This window comes from Rhinatrema bivittatum, chromosome 4 (assembly GCF_901001135.1).
Source record: "Rhinatrema bivittatum chromosome 4, aRhiBiv1.1, whole genome shotgun sequence".
Classification (NCBI taxonomy): Eukaryota; Metazoa; Chordata; class Amphibia; order Gymnophiona; family Rhinatrematidae; genus Rhinatrema; species Rhinatrema bivittatum.
This window is the reverse complement of record NC_042618.1, coordinates 19,029,627-19,046,805: the sequence shown is the minus strand read 5'-3', so window position 1 is coordinate 19,046,805 and position 17,179 is coordinate 19,029,627. Positions and strand designations below refer to the sequence as shown.

Genomic DNA, 17,179 nt, shown 5'->3' with positions numbered 1-17,179 from the left:
TTGGTTTTTCTTTGTTTTAAACTTGGACTCTAATAAAAAAAAAAAAAAAGTGGCGTACTGTCAGATTCTACGAAATGGGATGGATAATCACGGACTGTTTTATGTGTAAAGTGTGTTTAATATATTGAAAAGCTGTGAGACCCATCGCTAGATTACTGTGCTACTATCGGGCCAATACAGAAAAAAGTGCGGGAGAGTAGGCGAGCGCCCGCTCTCCCGACACGCGCACAGGCCACTCTCCTGGACGCACGATTTAGTATCGGCCCCCATGCAAATGAGGGCCCGCGGTAAAAAGAGGCACTAGGTACACCAGCGCGTCCCTAGAGCCTCCTTTTTGACAGGAGTGGCAGCTGTCAGCGGGTTTGACAGCCGACGCTCAATTTTGCCGGCGTCGGTTCTTGAATCCACTGACAGCTACAGATTCAGAAAACGGACGCCGGCATAATTGAGCGTCCCGTCTTCTGACCCGCGGGCCGCTGGCCGATTTAATTTTTTTTTTTTTTTTTTTAATTTTGGGGCCTCCAACTTAATATCGCCATGATATTAAGTCAGTGGGGCGCACTGTACTGTATCGGCCCATATGTAAGTATCATGCCTTCATACCCATGATGTGGGTCGGCACAGAAGTGTCACACATTTGCTTAGATTATCTTCAATATATCCTGAGAAATGGAATAAGAAAGGGGATGCTGAATACTTCTCTGCTTTAACGGACAGCCACACAGACCCTTCCCCGCCACGTTGGAAACGGGATACTGGGCTGGATGGACTTTTGGGCTGACCCAGTATGGCGAGCCTTATGTTCTTAAGACCCGTGCACCTGTCAACCACAGCCTTTGCCAAGTCCGACTTCCAGTGCTGCCCTGGAGAACCGTCGGATCGTCACAGAAAACAGGAAGTCCATAAGCAATGTTAGAAACCTGTGTTAGCTCCTTTTCAAATACTCTAGTCTAGACCCCTCCCCCCCTTTTTTTTTTCTTTTGGAACAGGAAATGCCTTTTTAAAGAGGCACCAGGTGACTCTGTTTCCTTCAGGTCGAAGTGGTCCACCCAGGTGGTGAAATGCAGAGCTACACGCCCTGAAAAAAGTTCAGCGACCTCTGAGAGCTGCGCAGGAGCGTGGGACTCTGGCAGGTCCACGGGGTCTTGGATGCTGTGCATCTCCTGAGTGCATTCAATTCCATGTTTCAATGCCATGCACCCACAGATAGCAATGTCACCCTCACTAGCATTTCTGAGTCAGTGAGGCTGAAACGCTTTTTTTTTTTTTAAGTAATAAGGATTTTCTTTTTTTCCCCGTGTTAGTGGCCACACATCATTCCATCAAGCTCGCACGTACTCATCCCCAGACCCAGGCTAGAAGGAGGGGACATTGTATCCCCTTCCTCACTCCCCCCCCATTAGTTTAGCCCTTTCAGAAATTCATTTAGCACAACAGTTTTACAGTTGCAGCATGCGCCGGAGAAAGACGATGCATGCGAGTCGACCTTTATGCAGACACAGCCACAAAATGTGTTCATTTGATTTCTATCCTGCCTCTCCGGCACTTCAAAACGGCTCACTTTCAGGTACTGTAGGCATTTCCCTGTCCCCAGAGGGTCCCAATGGAAGAAACCCTTCGCTGGAGGTTTGCCAGCTCTCTAGTTTTATAACGATGCTAGCAAAAGGTGCCTTGTCGAGAACAAGAGGGGATAAAAAGGGCATTTGCAGAAGACGGGCAGTCACTCCCCTGACTCCACCCCTTTTTTCTGAGTGGCGGGTTGTGCGCTGCTCCACGGCGCACGCGCTCACTGCCGCGGTCTCACGTGCACTTGGGGCCTGTGCAAAGAGCGGGCAGTGTCCACAGTCTCACGTTAGGAGTTGTAAAGACGCATGGACAGCTCTGGCTTTGTCTCCCACTGAGAAAATAATTGTAAATATATTCTGTGTGCAGTTAAAGGGGCAATTTTTCATCAGATGCCAAGAGTAGACACTAAGAAAAGAAAACCGACTATTAAATCTCCCCCCCCCCCCCCCCCAAAAAAAAAACCAACAAACCAACCCAGCACCAAGATGGTTGTAGGAGCACGATACACAGAGTGAGCAACGCACAAATGTAGCAGGTTACAGAGAATGAAGACCAAATGCTTTCTTAGAAATAAGACCAGTGAGCCTAACTTCAGTGCCGGGAAAAATAGTGGAAACTATCCTCAAGATCAAAATTGTAGAGCATATAGAAAGACATGATTTAATGGGACACAGTCAACATGGATTTACCCAAGGGAAGTCTTGCCTAACAAACCTGCTTCATTTTTTTGAAGGGGTTAATAAACATGTGGATAAAGGTGAACCGGTAGATGTAGTGTATTTGGATTTTCAGAAGGCGTTTGACAAAGTCCCTCATGAGAGGCTTCTACGAAAACTAAAAAGTCATGGGATAGGAGGCGATGTCCTTTCGTGGATTACAAACTGGTTAAAAGACAGGAAACAGAGAGTAGGACTAAATGGTCAATTTTCTCAGTGGAAAAGGGTAAACAGTGGAGTGCCTCAGGGATCTGTACTTGGACCGGTGCTTTTCAATATATATATCAATGATCTGGAAAGGAATACAATGAGTGACGTTATCAAATTTGCAGATGATACAAAATTATTCAGAGTAGTTAAATCACAAGCAGACTGTGATACATTACAGGAGGACCTTGCAAGACTGGAAGATTGGGCATCCAAATGGCAGATGAAATTTAATGTGGACAAGTGCAAGGTGTTGCATATAGGGAAAAATAACCCTAGCTGTAGTTACACGATGTTAGGTTCCATATTAGGAACTACCACCCAAGAAAGAGATCTAGGCGTCATAGTAGATAATACATTGAAATCGTCAGCTCAGTGTGCTGCAGCAGTCAAAAAAGCAAATAAAATGTTAGGAATTATTAGGAAGGGAATGGTTAATAAAACGGAAAATGTCATAATGCCTCTATATCGCTCCATGGTGAGATCACACCTTGAATACTGTGTACAATTCTGGTCGCCGTATCTCAAAAAAGATATAGTTGCAATGGAGAAGGTACAGAGAAGGGCAACCAAAATGATAAAGGGGATGGAACAGCTCCCCTATGAGGAAAGGCTGAAGAGGTTAGGGCTGTTCAGCTTGGAGAAGAGACGGCTGAGGGGGGATATCATAGAGGTCTTTAAGATCATGAGAGGTCTTGAACGAGTAGATGTGACTCGGTTATTTACACTTTCGAATAATAGAAGGACTAGGGGGCATTCCATGAAGTTAGCAAGTAGCACATTTAAGACTAATCGGAGAAAATTCTTTTTCACTCAACGCACAATAAATCTCTGGAATTTGTTGCCAGAGGATGTGGTTAGTGCAGTTAGTGTAGCTGGGTTCAAAAAAGGTTTGGATAAGTTCTTGGAAGAGAAGTCCATTAACTGCTATTAATCAAGTTTACTTAGGGAATAGTCACTGCTATTAATTGCATCAGTAGCATGGGATCTTCTAGGTGTTTGGGTAATTGCCAGGTTCTTGTGGCCTGGTTTGGCCTCTGTTGGAAACAGGATGCTGGGCTTGATGGACCCTTGGTTTGACCCAGCATGGCAATTTCTTATGTTCTTATGTTCTTAAGGTATCATAGTAGAAATGGCTTTATGGCTTTTATGTGGTAAAAGGCTGTCACTCTACGTGAGCATTGTACTTAAACAAATAGATTTATGAGGAGGAATCTTTGTCAAAGCAGTACCTCAACCCTAGTGTAAGGACGTGTACGCACATGGATGAACTCCCCGCAGCCTTCCCCCACCCCAGGAATGCTCCTGTCCTCAGCCGCAGAAGGTATGCACTGATGTGGCTAGACAAAGGTGTCCTGAGCCAGCGTGTGTTTCTCTGAGTGGGTAAGCTGGGCAGTGAGCCAAACACCGTCTCACACTTAGAAACACATTTCTACCTTTGTGAAACCTGCAGACAATCGCCATCTTTGCAGCCCATATCTCAAATCTTTCGAGATATGCGCACTACGGGAGATACGCGCATATCTGGGCAGCTTTTACAATCTATTTGGTGCACGCGAGCCCGAATTTTTCGTGCATCCCCAAATTAATGTACGCACAGGACTTTCAAAATTCACCTTTAAGGAAACAAAATTGACCATTAAATGTCCTGAAAAGGCAGTGCAAATAATGTTTTTTTGGAGTGTGACTGACAAAATGACCAGCACATTCATGTAGGGAGACAGCTGAATGAAAAGTTAAAATATTGTATTCCCATAAGAGAAACTGTAGTCTTTGTAGGTTATGGTACCTTTTTAAAGGACCAATGAAAAAGATGTTTTAGTATATGGACTTTCAAGATCAGGTTCAGATTGGGACCTGTGAGGCCTCAAAAGCTCATCTATTACCTCTTCTTGGATGATCTTTTTCACAACCTACAGAGATTCCAGTTTCCTTGTGAATCAATACAACTACTGGAACTCTACTGTAAGTGAAAAGAGAGATTTAATTAAACCTTGGTATATCACATCTCGGCCTTTTGGCTAAGATCAACTAAAGGTCTGAGTCATGTGTCTAGGTGAGTCTAGACTTTTGCTTTTCTGATTTCTTTCTTTGTCTCCCTCAGTTTCACCAGGTATGGTCTGGGGAAACAAATAAGCAAGAGCGTAACTTGCTGATGTGGTGGTTACTGCCCTTAACCAATAAGCCTGATACGTTGATGCAACTCCAACATTGCTGTTTCAACGGCAAGGGGTAATGGGGAATTGGAATCAAAGAGCAACGAACGAGGGCCCTGACTTTTACGGTCTGGGAAATTGATAAGCATGGGGGTAATCTGCACAGTGCAGCAGATACTACCGTAAGCTTGTTGGGCAGACTGGATGGACTATTTGGGCCTTTTCTACCATCATTTCTATGTTTCGTGAATACTGTTATTTTTTACTGGATTTTTTCAGCCATCTCCTTTGAGAACTAGATACTTTCTTTCTCCTTTTACTTTTCTTTACTTTTCTAACATATAGATTTGTTGCCTTTGTAATAGATTCTTTTAATTTGGCCCACTGTGGTTCCACTTCACCCATTTTCTCACAGTCTTCTAGTTCTTCCTCCAAGAACATCCCCATTTTGACAAAGTAGGTATTTCAGGAATTCAACATTCGCATCTTCATTTGACTTTTCTGTATCTTATTTGCGATACAAGCCAGTGAATCTGACTTCAGTGCCGGGAAAAATAATGGAAATTATTCTCAAGATCAAAATTGTAGAGCATATAGAAAGACATGGTTTAATGGAATACAGTCAACATGAATTTACCCAAGGGAAGTCCTGCCTAACATATCTGCTACATTTTTTTGAAGGGGTTAATAAACATGTGGATAAAAGTGAACCGGAAGATGCAGTGTATTTGGATTTTCAGAAGGCATTTGACAAAGTCCCTCATGAGAGGCTCTAAGAAATTTAAAAAGTCATGGGATAGGAGGCGATGTCCTTTCTGTTATGGTTATGAGGAGCCCCGTGAGGAACCGCAATACCAGGCTAGACTCTATACACGCAAACACAGAGAAGTTGTATTTATTGTACAGCTCGATGGTACTGTCCGGGAGTGAACAGCAGAGGAGAATAGCAACAGCAGTTGTAGGCCAGAGGTCCTCAGCAGAAGCTGAAGCTGTAGGTGAGATAGACTGAAAGGGTTAGTACTCACTGAGGCAGAAAGCTGTATTGTTGGAATTCCTGGCAGGCAGAAGTTGTTCAGTGGCAGGCACCAGATTAGGGAGAGCAGGCCCTCGAGGAGCGAGTACCTGGTGTCCCAAGATAGGTACCTGAAACAAAGCAGAAGGACCCCCCCGAGGAGTGGGTACCCAGGTTTAGAACAGAATTACCACGAAGGGCAGAGAGAGCTTCCTGCGGCAGCTAGGAAGTGGCAGAGCAGCTTAGACCGGAGCTAATTCAATCCTTGCTAACTCACAGGCCGATACAGTAAGGAGCGGTAGGAAGAGCTGCGTTAGTGCCGGGCGCACCCGCGTTTGCCGAACGCACAGTCCAGCTCACCTACCGCTCGATACTGTATGTAAATAGCTTGCAAATGCAAGCTGCGTCCAAGAAGCGTCCGTGAAGCATTAGGCCCGCGCAACCCATTTTACTGTATAGAGCGCCTACACAGTAACCTGGGTGCGCGGGCCTAACGCTTCACGGACACGCTGGTACCTGTCATTTCAAATGACATTTGAAATGACAGGTACCAGGAAGTGGATGGTTCTCCTACGCTCGGGATTGCCAATCCTCTCTCCCCTCCTCCCGAAGCAAGGCGCAGGGAGGGGGGGGAGAGATGACTGGTGAAACGACATGTAAAGTGTAAAGCAATGAAGCGACTTACTTTTCTTGCAGCCCTCCTCCGGAGACGGACCGCGGCTCCCCTGTCTCCCAGGGGGCAGCCGGCGGCGAAAGCGGCCCCGCCGGCGAAAAGTCGAAAAAGCGAAAAAAAAAAAAATCAACGAGTCTCCAGCGATCACGGATCCTCAGGAGACAGACCGCGGCTCCCCTGTCTCCTGGAGGCAGCTGCCGGCGAAGATGGATGCCTGCACAGGCGAAAGCGGCCCCTGTGCATGCAATTTGGCCGCACAAGACGTGACGTCACACGCCGTGACGCCAAACGTCATGACATCACGCCTTGACGTCACGCACAGGGGCCGCTTTCGCCCGTGCAGGCATCCATCTTCGCCGGCAGCTGCCTCCGGGAGGCAGGGGAGCCGCAGTCCGTCTCCTGAGGATCCGTGATCGCTGGAGACTCGTTGATTTTTTTTTTTTCGCTTTTTCGCCGGCGGGGCCGCTTTCGCCACCGGCTGCCCCCCGGGAGGCAGGGGAGCCGCGGTCCGTCTCCGGAGGAGGGCTGCAAGAAAAGTAAGTCTCCGGAGGATCCGTGATCGCTGGAGACTCGATTTTTTTTTTTCGCTTTTTCCGCTTTCGTTGCTTCGGGGGGAGGGGGGAGAGGACTGGGGCTGCCCCGGAGACCAGCACCCATGGACGCGGCCAGGGCAGGTGAGCGGGGGCTGGGGGAAAGTTTGCCGCCTACCCTTACCCCTGCCTCTAACGCAGGGGTAAGGGTAGGCGGTAGGTTAGCAGGTTAAACGCGCGGCAAAACGGCAGGGTAAAAAAGCGATAGTCGGGGCGCGCGTTACTGTATGGGAGGGAATAGCTAATTCGATCGTTTACATCTAATATACATGCCGCGTGCGGAAGGGGTTACCTGGTGATTTAAAGAGGCGGTAAGAATGGGTTAAAGGGGACAGTGTATCGCGGGGTTGGACTAACGTGGCCGAAAAGTGAGTAGAAAGCGGGTTAGGAGCAGGGTAACCGCGGCCGCACTTTACTGTATTGACCTGTCAGTTTGTTAGCAAATGAAGGGCAGGCTAAATACCAGGATGTGCTCTCATCACACGGAGGGGACGCCTCCGAGGTTCCCGCCATGACGTGGATAAAGATGTGGGTGGCATGCGCGTGCACACCCTAGGAGGTCCTCAGGAAATACATGGCGAGCACTGTCGCTTTCTCCGGGGATGCCGGAGAAAGCGGCATGAAGACGCGGCAGCAGACATCTTCCCAAGGCTTAAGAAGAGAGAAGGAAGAAAGGTGAGGTACAAAGGTCGAAGCCGTCTGAGACCGACGGACGCAACACTTTCGTGGATTACAAACTGGTTAAAAGACAGGAAACAGAGAGTAGGATTAAATGGTCAATTTTCTCAGTGGAAAAGGGTAAACAGTGGAGTGCCTCAGGGATCTGTACTTGGACCAGTGCATTTCAATATATTTATAAATGATCTGGAAAGGAATACGATGAGTGAGGTGATCAAATATGAAAATGATACAAAATTATTCAGAGTAATTAAATCACATGTGAGTTGTGATAAATTGGAGGAGGACCTTGCGAGACTGGAAGATTGGGCATTCAAATGGAAGATGAAATGTAATGTGGACAAGTGAACATAAGGAAAAATAATCCATGCAGAAGTTACACAATGTTAGCTTCCATATTAGGAGCTACCACCCAGGAAAGAGATCTAGGCATTATAGTGGATAATACTTTGTAATTGTTGGCTCAGTGTGCTGCAGCAGTCAAAAAAGCAAACAGAATGTTAGGAATTATTAAGAAGGGAATGGTTAACAAAACGGAAAATGTCATAATGCCTTTTTATCACTTCATGGTGATACCACATCTTGAATACTGTGTGCAATTCTGGTTGTCGCATCTCAAAAAAGATCTAGTTGCAATGGAGAAGGTATAAAGAAGGATGACTAAAATGATAAAGGAGATGGAACTGCTCCCCTATGAGGAAAGGCTGAAAAGGTTAGGGCTGTTTAGCTTGGAGAAGAGAAGGCTGAGGGAGGATATGATAGAGGTCTTTAAGATCATGAGAGGTCTTGAACGAGTAGATGTAAATCGGTTATTTACACTTTTGGATAATAGAAGGACTAGGGGGCACTCCATGAAGTTAGCAAGTAGAACATTTAAGACTAATTGGAGAAAATTCTTTTTCACTCAATGCACAATTAAGCTCTGGAATTTGTTGCCAGAGGATGTGTTTAGTGCAGTTAGTGTAGCTGGGTTTAAAAAAGGTTTGGATATGGGACAATATCGGTACCTTCAAGGAAAACCAAACGGTTGGGATATCTGATTGTTTTGATGTGATAAATTGTAGGATCTATTCTGCTTATTAATGTTTAATTCAGTAATAGCCTCAATCATTATATTGATGTTCTATTGACTTCAAAGTTCATATTTTGTTGTTATTATCAACATTATTATGTTTTATTAGACTGTTTAATAAAACTTTAAATAATAATAAAAAAAAAAAAGGTTTGGATAAGTTCTTGGAGGAGAAGTCCATTAACTGCTATTAATCAAGTTGACCTAGGGAATGGCCTCTGCTACTACTGGCATCAGTAGCATGGGATCTTCATTTTCCCTATTTGTGAGCACTAAGTCGAGTATCACACCCTCCCTCGTGGGTTCCATTACCATTTGTTTGAGCAGAGCCCCTTGAGGACATCCACTATCGCTCTACTTCTTGTAGATTCTGCAGAAAGGATACTCCAATCCACATCTGGCAGTTTAAAATTTCCAGCAAGCAACACTCTGCCCTTTTTTTCTATTTTTTGGATGTCTTTGATTAGAGCTCTGTCCATAAGAACATAAGAAATTGCCATGCTGGGTCAGACCAAGGGTCCATCAAGCCCAGCATCCTGTTTCCAACAGAGGCCAATCCAGGCCACAAGAACCTGGCAATTACCCAAACACTAAGAAGATCCCATGCTACTGATGCAATTAATAGCAGTGGCTATTCCCTAAGTAAACTTGATTAATAGCCGTTAATGGACTTCTCCTCCAAGAACTTATCCAAACCTTTTTTGAACCCAGCTACACTAACTGCACTGACCTGTAGGCCACACCAATGTAAATGGAAGCACCATCTTCTTTTTCTTAGGACAGCCCATAATGCTTCTTCATTACCCCGTGTCCCTTGCATTTCAGTTGCTTGGATATCGTTTTTGACATAAAGAGCTATTCCTCCTCCTTTCTTGTCCTTCCTTAATAAGTTATAGCCCGGGTTGGTCATATCCCAGTCATGAGACTCAGTGAGCAGTGTGTCCGTTACAGCAACAATGTCCACGTCTGCCTCCACCATTAGGGCCTGCAGGTCTGGGATGTTATTGCCCAGACTATGGGCATTTGTGCTCATAGCTTTCCAGCTTCTCTCCCTCAGCTTACTATTCTTTTTGGACATCTTTTCTGCCCTATTCAGCTGATTTTTGTTAATTTCCTCACCTACCTTTTGGAGATGTCAGGAGTGACATTCTGCCACCCCTGTCCTCTAGTTTAAAGGCCTTATGGTATATGATTTGAATTTTTCACTTAGGATCCTTTTTCCTGCCACAGATAGATAGCTGTAAACCATCTTTGACATAGAGCCTTGTACTATTCCATACACAGCCCCAGCCCCCAAAACTTGCAAAACTTTCTTCCTTACACCAGGTTTGAGCCATGCATTGAAGTTATCTATAGGACTTAATCTCTCCTTCCCCTCTCCATGAACTGGTAACACTTCTGAAGAGGCGACAGTCTTCCCCATGTGCCTAATCTGCTTCCCCAGAGCCTGGAAATCTCTCTGTACTACTTGGATGCTGTTTCTAGCAAGGTCTTTGGCTCCCAGATGGATTATAATGTCAACTTCAGAGTCCTAACTTTCTTCATTGCTTGCACTGGCTATCCTATTTGCATTCCTACCAGCTGAGGATCCTGGAAGGCATTTAATTATAGTGTTCGCCTTGAAAATAATTCCCAAATTAGTTTCTCTGATGACAGTCTCTCAGCAGAATGAGCTTTCTCTTATGGTTTTTGGTTGCCTTATGGAATTTCTGTGTGCATAGAGTTTCTTTAAGATATCACTTCCGTGGCTTTTGCTAGAGCTTCTTCATTTTCCAATATAGAGAAGGCATTTTGTACTTGAATCTCTTGAGAGTGGATGTCTCTGCATCACAGGTCTTATCCTACTGGAACGCACAACTCTCTTCAATGAAAAATGAGTTGACTCACCTTAAATCTGAATTAGCTACAATAAAAAAGGAATTAGCAACCACCAAGGAAGCCTCACCCACTTTACAGCATTCAGGATTCTTTTCCCCACTATCACAGAAGATTCAGAAACCCAGAAACAAGTGGTTTACAGTGAGCTCAGGCAGCGTAAGACCTGTGACCCAAAGACACCCATTCTTCACAATTGTGCAGCCCAGATGCTCTCCCCCACTGTACAGAGCAACCAGAACCCAAGAATAAATGGATTACAGAGCGCTCCAGTAGGATAAGACCTGTTTGGCAGAGACATCCACTCTCTCAAGAGATTCAAGTTACAAAATGCCTTCTCTGTTGCGCTGGAGGTGGACCCTTGGCCTGGTGCAGGATTGGTACGGCCCTCTGGTCGGACCCAGAGAGCGCCTGCCACCAGGAAGCGGAGCACAGGAGGAGGCAGAGGGTAGCTGGAGCTTCGCCAATAGCAACCCGGGGTTTCCACAGGTTGAGCCCTTGGGTACCCGGGCCGCTGGGTCTTAGGTGGGCCTCGCAGCGTCTCCTAGAGAGGAAGCGCGGGGGAGGTCAGACGTGGCTGAGGTCAGGCTTGGAGAAGGCAGGCGAGGTCAAACAGGCTGGGGTCAATCTGAAGAAGCAATCCGCCAGTAACAGAGTTCAGGAACCAAGAGATCGCCTAGGAGGCAAAAGGGAGCGGGTATCAGGGCGATATTAAGTCGGAGGTCCCAAAAGTAAAAAAGTAATTAAAAATAATTAAAAAAAATTTTAAATCAGCCCGCGGCCTGCGGGTTGAAAACCCGATGCTCAATTTTACTGGCTTCCGGTTTCCGAACCCGTCAGCGGGTTTGAGAACCGACGCCGGCAAAATTGAGCGTCGGCTGTCAAACTCGCTGACAGCCGCCGCTCCTGTCAAAAAAGAGGCGCTAGGGACGCGCTAGTGACCCTAGCGCCTCTTTTTAACGCGGGCCCTCAGTTGAATACTAAATCGCGCGCTCATGAGAGTGGCCTGTGCGCTCGCCCGCTCTCCTGCCACTTTTACTGTATCGGCCTGTTTGGTAGCTACTCCACATTCAAACAGGAGTTAGAGACATTTATTTTGGGTCACCTATAGAGACTTCAGTCCATGATTTAATTACAGGCCTAAAAAATATTACAAAACAGTAGTCTGGGCCCTGGGCTAGTAAAAGGCAACCTATTTCGAAGTAAAGAATTTGAGAAGCAGTGGTCATGAGATGAGGCTCTAAAGGGATAGGGTCCGGAAATATTTCTTCCCTGGAAGGCTGGTGGATGCAGGGAACAACCTCCATGGAGGCAAAAGCAATAAAAGTTCAAGAAATCAGGGGCCGACTACTACCGAGGCGGGGGGGGGAGCCGAGATTAAGCGGGGTCTGGGGCCCTGCAGCAGAAGTAAACTGGGCAGACTGGACGGCTCCTTATCTGCCTCCCTCTCATGGGAAGAATCAAGCAGCGGCTCCGGCTGTTTGGGAACCGGACCGGGTCAGCCTTGCCCCGGCCCCCTCTGGGGAGTGCACGGGCTGCTGGGGGGCACCCAGGGCTCTCCCAGGCGGGAATCCCCCCTCCGGCCGCTTTCCTTCCTCCCCCGCCAGGGGGCGCCGGCCCAGCCCCCAGCTCTGCCGCAGTCGCGCTGGCGCTCGGGCGGCCCCGGCCCGGCTCGCACGCCCGCGATGGCCACCAAGAGGTCGGGCTCCCGGCTGGAGACGGAGATCGAGCGCTGCCGCTGCGAGTGCCAGTGGGAGCGGATGCCCGAGCTCGTCAAGCAGCTGTCGGCCAAGCTCATCGCTAACGGTGCGGGGCGGGGAGGAGGACCCGGGCCTAGTCTAGCAGCAGAGCCTCGGACTCTCCTGCCGGGGCGGCGGGAGGGCTGCGATCGCTCCTCTACTAATGTGTAAAGAGGCTGTGCATGGTCATGGAGGGGCGGACGGGCCTGTGTCTGGAGGCGAGCGTGGCAGGGGAGGCTCCGTGGTGCTGGGAGAGCGGGTATAATAAAAAGTCGCTGCTAGGATGGAGATTCAGTGCTTGCATTGGGTCAGGCAATGAGTGCTGGTGCTAGTAGGGAGGTTCAGTGATTGCATAAGGTCAGGCAGTGGGTGCTGGGAGAGAGATTCAATGGTTGCTTTGGGTCAGGCAGTGAGTGCTGGTGCTGGGAGAGAGATGCATTGGGTCAGGCAGTGAGTGCTGGTGCTGGGAGAGAGATGCATTGGGTCAGGCAGTGAGTGCTGGTGCCGGGAGAGAGATTCACTGATTGCGTAAGGTCAGGCAGTGAGTGCTGGGAGAGAGGTTCAGTAAGCTGATATAGTAAGTTGCTGCTAGGATGGAGATTCAGTGCTTGCATTGGGTCTGGCAGTGAGTGCTGTTGCTAGTAGGGAGGTTCAGTGATTGCATAAGGTCAGGCAGTGAGTGCTGGTGCTGGGAGAGAGATTCAATTATTGCATTGGGTCAGGCAGTGAGTGCTGGTACTGGGAGGTTCAGTGATTGCATGAGGTCAGGGATTGAGTGCTGATGATCGGAGGGAGGTTCAATGATTGCATAAAGTCAGGTACTGAGTCCTGGTGCTGGGAGAGAGGTTCAGTGATCGGGTATAGTAAGTTACTACTAGGACAGAGGTTCCTTGCTTGCCAACGGTCATGCTGTGAGTGCTGGGAAAGAGGTTCAGTGCCTGCATAAGGTCAGGCAGTGAGTGCTTGTGCTGGGAGGGAGGTTCAGTGATGCATAAGGTCAGGCAGTGAATATTGGGGCTAGGACGGAGGTTTGGTGATTGCATAAGGTCCAGGCAGTAAGTCCTGGTGCTGGGAGACAGGTTCAGTGATTGTGTAAGTTCAGGCATTGAGTGTTGGTAGTAGAATGGGAGTTCAGTGATTATATAAGGTCAGGCAGTGAATCTTGGTGCTAGGATGGAGATTCAGTGATTGCATAAGGTCAGGCAGTGAGTGTTGGTGCTAGGACGGAGGTTCAGTGATTGCATATGGACAGGTAGTGAGTGCTGGTGCTGGGAGAGAGGATCAGTAATTGTATAAGGTCAAGCAGTGAGTGCTGGTGCTTAGAGGGAGGTTCAGTGATTGTATAAGGTCAAGCAGTGAGTGCTGGTGCTTAGAGGGAGGTTCAGTGATTGTATAAGGTCAAGCAGTGAGTGCTGGTGCTTAGAGGGAGGTTCAGTGATTGTATAAGGTCAGGCAGTGAGTGCTGGTGCTTGGAGGGAGGTTCAGTGATTGTATAAGGTCAGACAGTGAGTGCTGGGAGAGAGATTCAGTAATTGCACAAGGTCAAGTAGTGAGTGCTGGTGCTTGGAGGGAGGTTCAGTGATTGTATAAGGTCAGACAGTGAGTGCTGGGAGAGAGATTCAGTAATTGCACAAGGTCAAGTAGTGAGTGCTGGTGCTTGGAGGGAGGTTCAGTGATTGTATAAGGTTAGACAGTGAGTGCTGGTACTAGAACAGAGGTTCAGTGATTGTATAAGGTCAGACAGTGAGTGCTGGTGCTTGGAGGGAGGTTCAGTGATTGTTTAAGGTCAGACAGTGAGTGCTGGGAGAGAGATTCAGTAATTGCACAAGGTCAAGTAGTGAGTGCTGGTGCTTGGAGAGAGGTTCAGTGATTGTTTAAGGTCAGACAGTGAGTGCTGGGAGAGAGATTCAGTAATTGCACAAGGTCAAGTGAGTGCTGGTGCTTGGAGGGAGGTTCAGTGATTGTATAAGGTTAGACAGTGAGTGTTGGTACTAGAACAGAGGTTCAGTGATTGTATAAGGTCAAGCAGTGAGTGCTGGCGCTGGGAGGGAGGTTTAATAATTGCATAAGGTCAGGCAGTGAGTGTAATGTGTAGCAGATCATATAGAGAGTGTTGGTACTGACAGGGCTGGTGTTTCCTTTAGGCAAATTAGGCAGTCATCTAGAATGCCAGGATTTTGGGGGTAGGAAAATCCTTCCAGCATGAGGTTCAGAGGAATGTTGTACGAGAGCCATTATCACCAAAGAAGGGTGCACTGTGCTGGAGCCACTGCTGTCAGTAGTTACGTTGGGGTGGAGGGCAGGGGTGAAGGACCAAAGGTTTACCTAGCGTGCCAAATAAGCTGAGATTGAGGTTAAGTGACCTTATGCAGGAAGTTGATGCTAAGTGAGGGTACAGTGATGTGCTATAGGTCTTGAAGTGAGTGCTGGTGCTAGGACGGAGGTTAAATGATTTAATAAGGTCATGCAGTGCTGGCGCTAGGATGGATAAGTGATTGAATAAGGTCATGCAGTCCTGGCGCTAGGACGGAGGTTAAGTGATTGAATAAGGTCATGCAGTGCTGGCGCTAGGACGGAGGTTAAATGATTTAATAAGGGCATGCAGTGCTGGCGCTAGGACGGAGGTTAAATGATTTAATAAGGTCATGCAGTGCTGGGGCTAGGATGGATAAGTGATTGAATAAGGTCATGCAGTGCTGGCGCTAGGATGGATAAGTGATTTAATAAGGTCATGCAGTGCTGGCGCTAGGATGGATAAGTGATTTAATAAGGTCATGCAGTGCTGGCGCTAGGATGGATAAGTGATTTAATAAGGTCATGCAGTGCTGGCGCTAGGATGGATAAGTGATTGAATAAGGTCATGCAGTGCTGGGGCTAGGATGGATAAGTGATTTAATAAGGTCATGCAGTGCTGGCGCTAGGATGGATAAGTGATTGAATAAGGTCATGCAGTGCTGGCGCTAGGATGGATAAGTGATTGAATAAGGTCATGCAGTGCTGGTGCTAGGATGGATAAGTGATTTAATAAGGTCATGCAGTGCTGGCGCTAGGATGGATAAGTGATTTAATAAGGTCATGCAGTGCTGGCGCTAGGATGGATAAGTGATTTAATAAGGTCATGCAGTGCTGGCGCTAGGATGGATAAGTGATTGAATAAGGTCATGCAGTGCTGGTGCTAGGACAGAGGTTAAATGATTGAATAAGGTCATGCAGTGCTGGCGCTAGGACGGAGGTTAAGTGGTATATTGCAGGTCACACTGGGGCCGATGTAATAAGGTGCGCTGAAGCTGCCGTGGGTTTGTACGCAGATGTACGCGTGTATGTACGTGCGTTTTCCTGCGCAAAGCCCTATATGGGGATGTAATAAAGGTTTTGTGCGCGGGAAAAAAGCACGTATGAACGTGCTTACAGACCCGTGGATTTTCCCTGCACGAATGCATTCTGACAGTATGCAAAGGAGGCGATTAGCTAATCGTAGGCAATGCAGAGAGCTGCGCTAATGCTAGTGCGGGTTTTTAATGCAGGTTTTTTTACTGCCATGGTCAGGGCATGAGTTAAGTGTCAGCGCCGACTCGGGAGGCCTATCTCGGCGTCGGAGTGGCCAGCTTAGGTAGGTGCTTCCCTAGGCCCTTTTCTCGACGTCTGAGCAGCCAGATTTGCGACCAGCTGAGCGCCAAGCTCAGCGCCTGAGCACCCAGATACACGGCTAGAAGCGCGCCTAGATCAGTGCCTGAGCAGCAAGATTAGCTGGGGGCCTTTCTGGGTGCCGATCGTGTAGATGTTTCTGCCACGAACAGAGCACAAGCGGCCTGATAAGCGCCTACCTGAGCGCCTATCTCGGCTTCAGAACGGCCAGCTTGGCAAAGCGCTTTTCACGGCGTCCGCGGTAGGCGCTTCCCTGGGCGGACAGATACATGGCCAGAAGAGCGGCAAGATTGTTGTGAATTAGCATCCATGAAAATATTTGCCACGTTTCCTGCAGCACAGTTATTTTGAAATATTAAAAATACTTTCCAGGGTCATTCTTTCACTTAATAGGGAGACCTGTTTGCTTGCTCACTTTTATGCATGGATTATCGGCGTGGATTTTGAGCACGGATTCGGCCGCTTATTACATAGGCCCTTATCATGCTTAGGTACGCGCATTTTTCCATACATGCACAGATTTCTGGGTGCAAATCAGTTGCATAATTAATGTTTTTTACATCCTGCGGAAGCGGCAGCTTCAGCCGCGCGCGGTGGATCAAAACCAGTGTTCATAACGAGCGCCTGTTTGCATCGGCCCTATAGTGAGTATTGGTGCTGATATAGAGGTTAAGTGACATTATGCAGGAGAGAGGTTCAGTGATGTGCTAGGACGGAAGTTCAGTGCTTGTATAAGCTCAGGCAGTGAGAGCTGGTGCTAGGACGGAGGTTACGTGATATGCTGCAGGGCACATAGTAAGTGTTGTTGCTGAGATAGAGGTTAAGTGACATGCAGGAAGCTGGTGCTAGGAGAGAGGTTCAGTGATATGCTGCAGGGCACATAGTAAGTGTTGTTGCTGAGATAGAAGTTAAGTGACCTGCAGGAAGCTGGTGCTAGGAGAGAGGTTCAGTGATATCCTGAAATTCTTGAAGCGAGTGTTGGTGCTGGGACAAGGGGTTCAGTGCTTGCATAAGGTCACATAGTGCGTGTTAACAGGTCATTGTTATCCTTTGTCTTTCACGCCTTTCCTGCAGGCCCAAACTTCCATTGCAGTGCTCAAGATTAGAGACTTTTTTTTATACCTTCTCATTTAATCACCCCTTTCTTTGTCGCAGATACCAGAGTAGACAGGTTAACGCTTGATGTTTAGATCTTATTGCTGATTACTTGTCGGTTTATTCTTTCCCTAATTTTGTAATTGCTTCGTATT

General features: G+C 47.5%; 1 protein-coding gene across 3 annotated transcripts in view; it reads left to right on the top strand.

Annotated features, from left to right (window-relative positions):
- The first annotated feature begins 12,057 nt into the window (after positions 1-12,057).
- TTC7B (tetratricopeptide repeat domain 7B) overlaps positions 12,058-17,179 on the top strand; it is a 336,037-nt gene continuing 330,915 nt past the window's right edge. The window contains exon 1 of one of the 3 annotated variants that reach the window (XM_029597785.1): positions 12,058-12,351. In XM_029597785.1, coding sequence (XP_029453645.1) covers positions 12,231-12,351 — 121 coding nt within the window. In that variant the 5' untranslated portion in view covers positions 12,058-12,230. The remainder of the gene's footprint in view (positions 12,352-17,179) is intronic. The other 2 variants (XM_029597787.1, XM_029597786.1) reach the window with 2 other exon arrangements.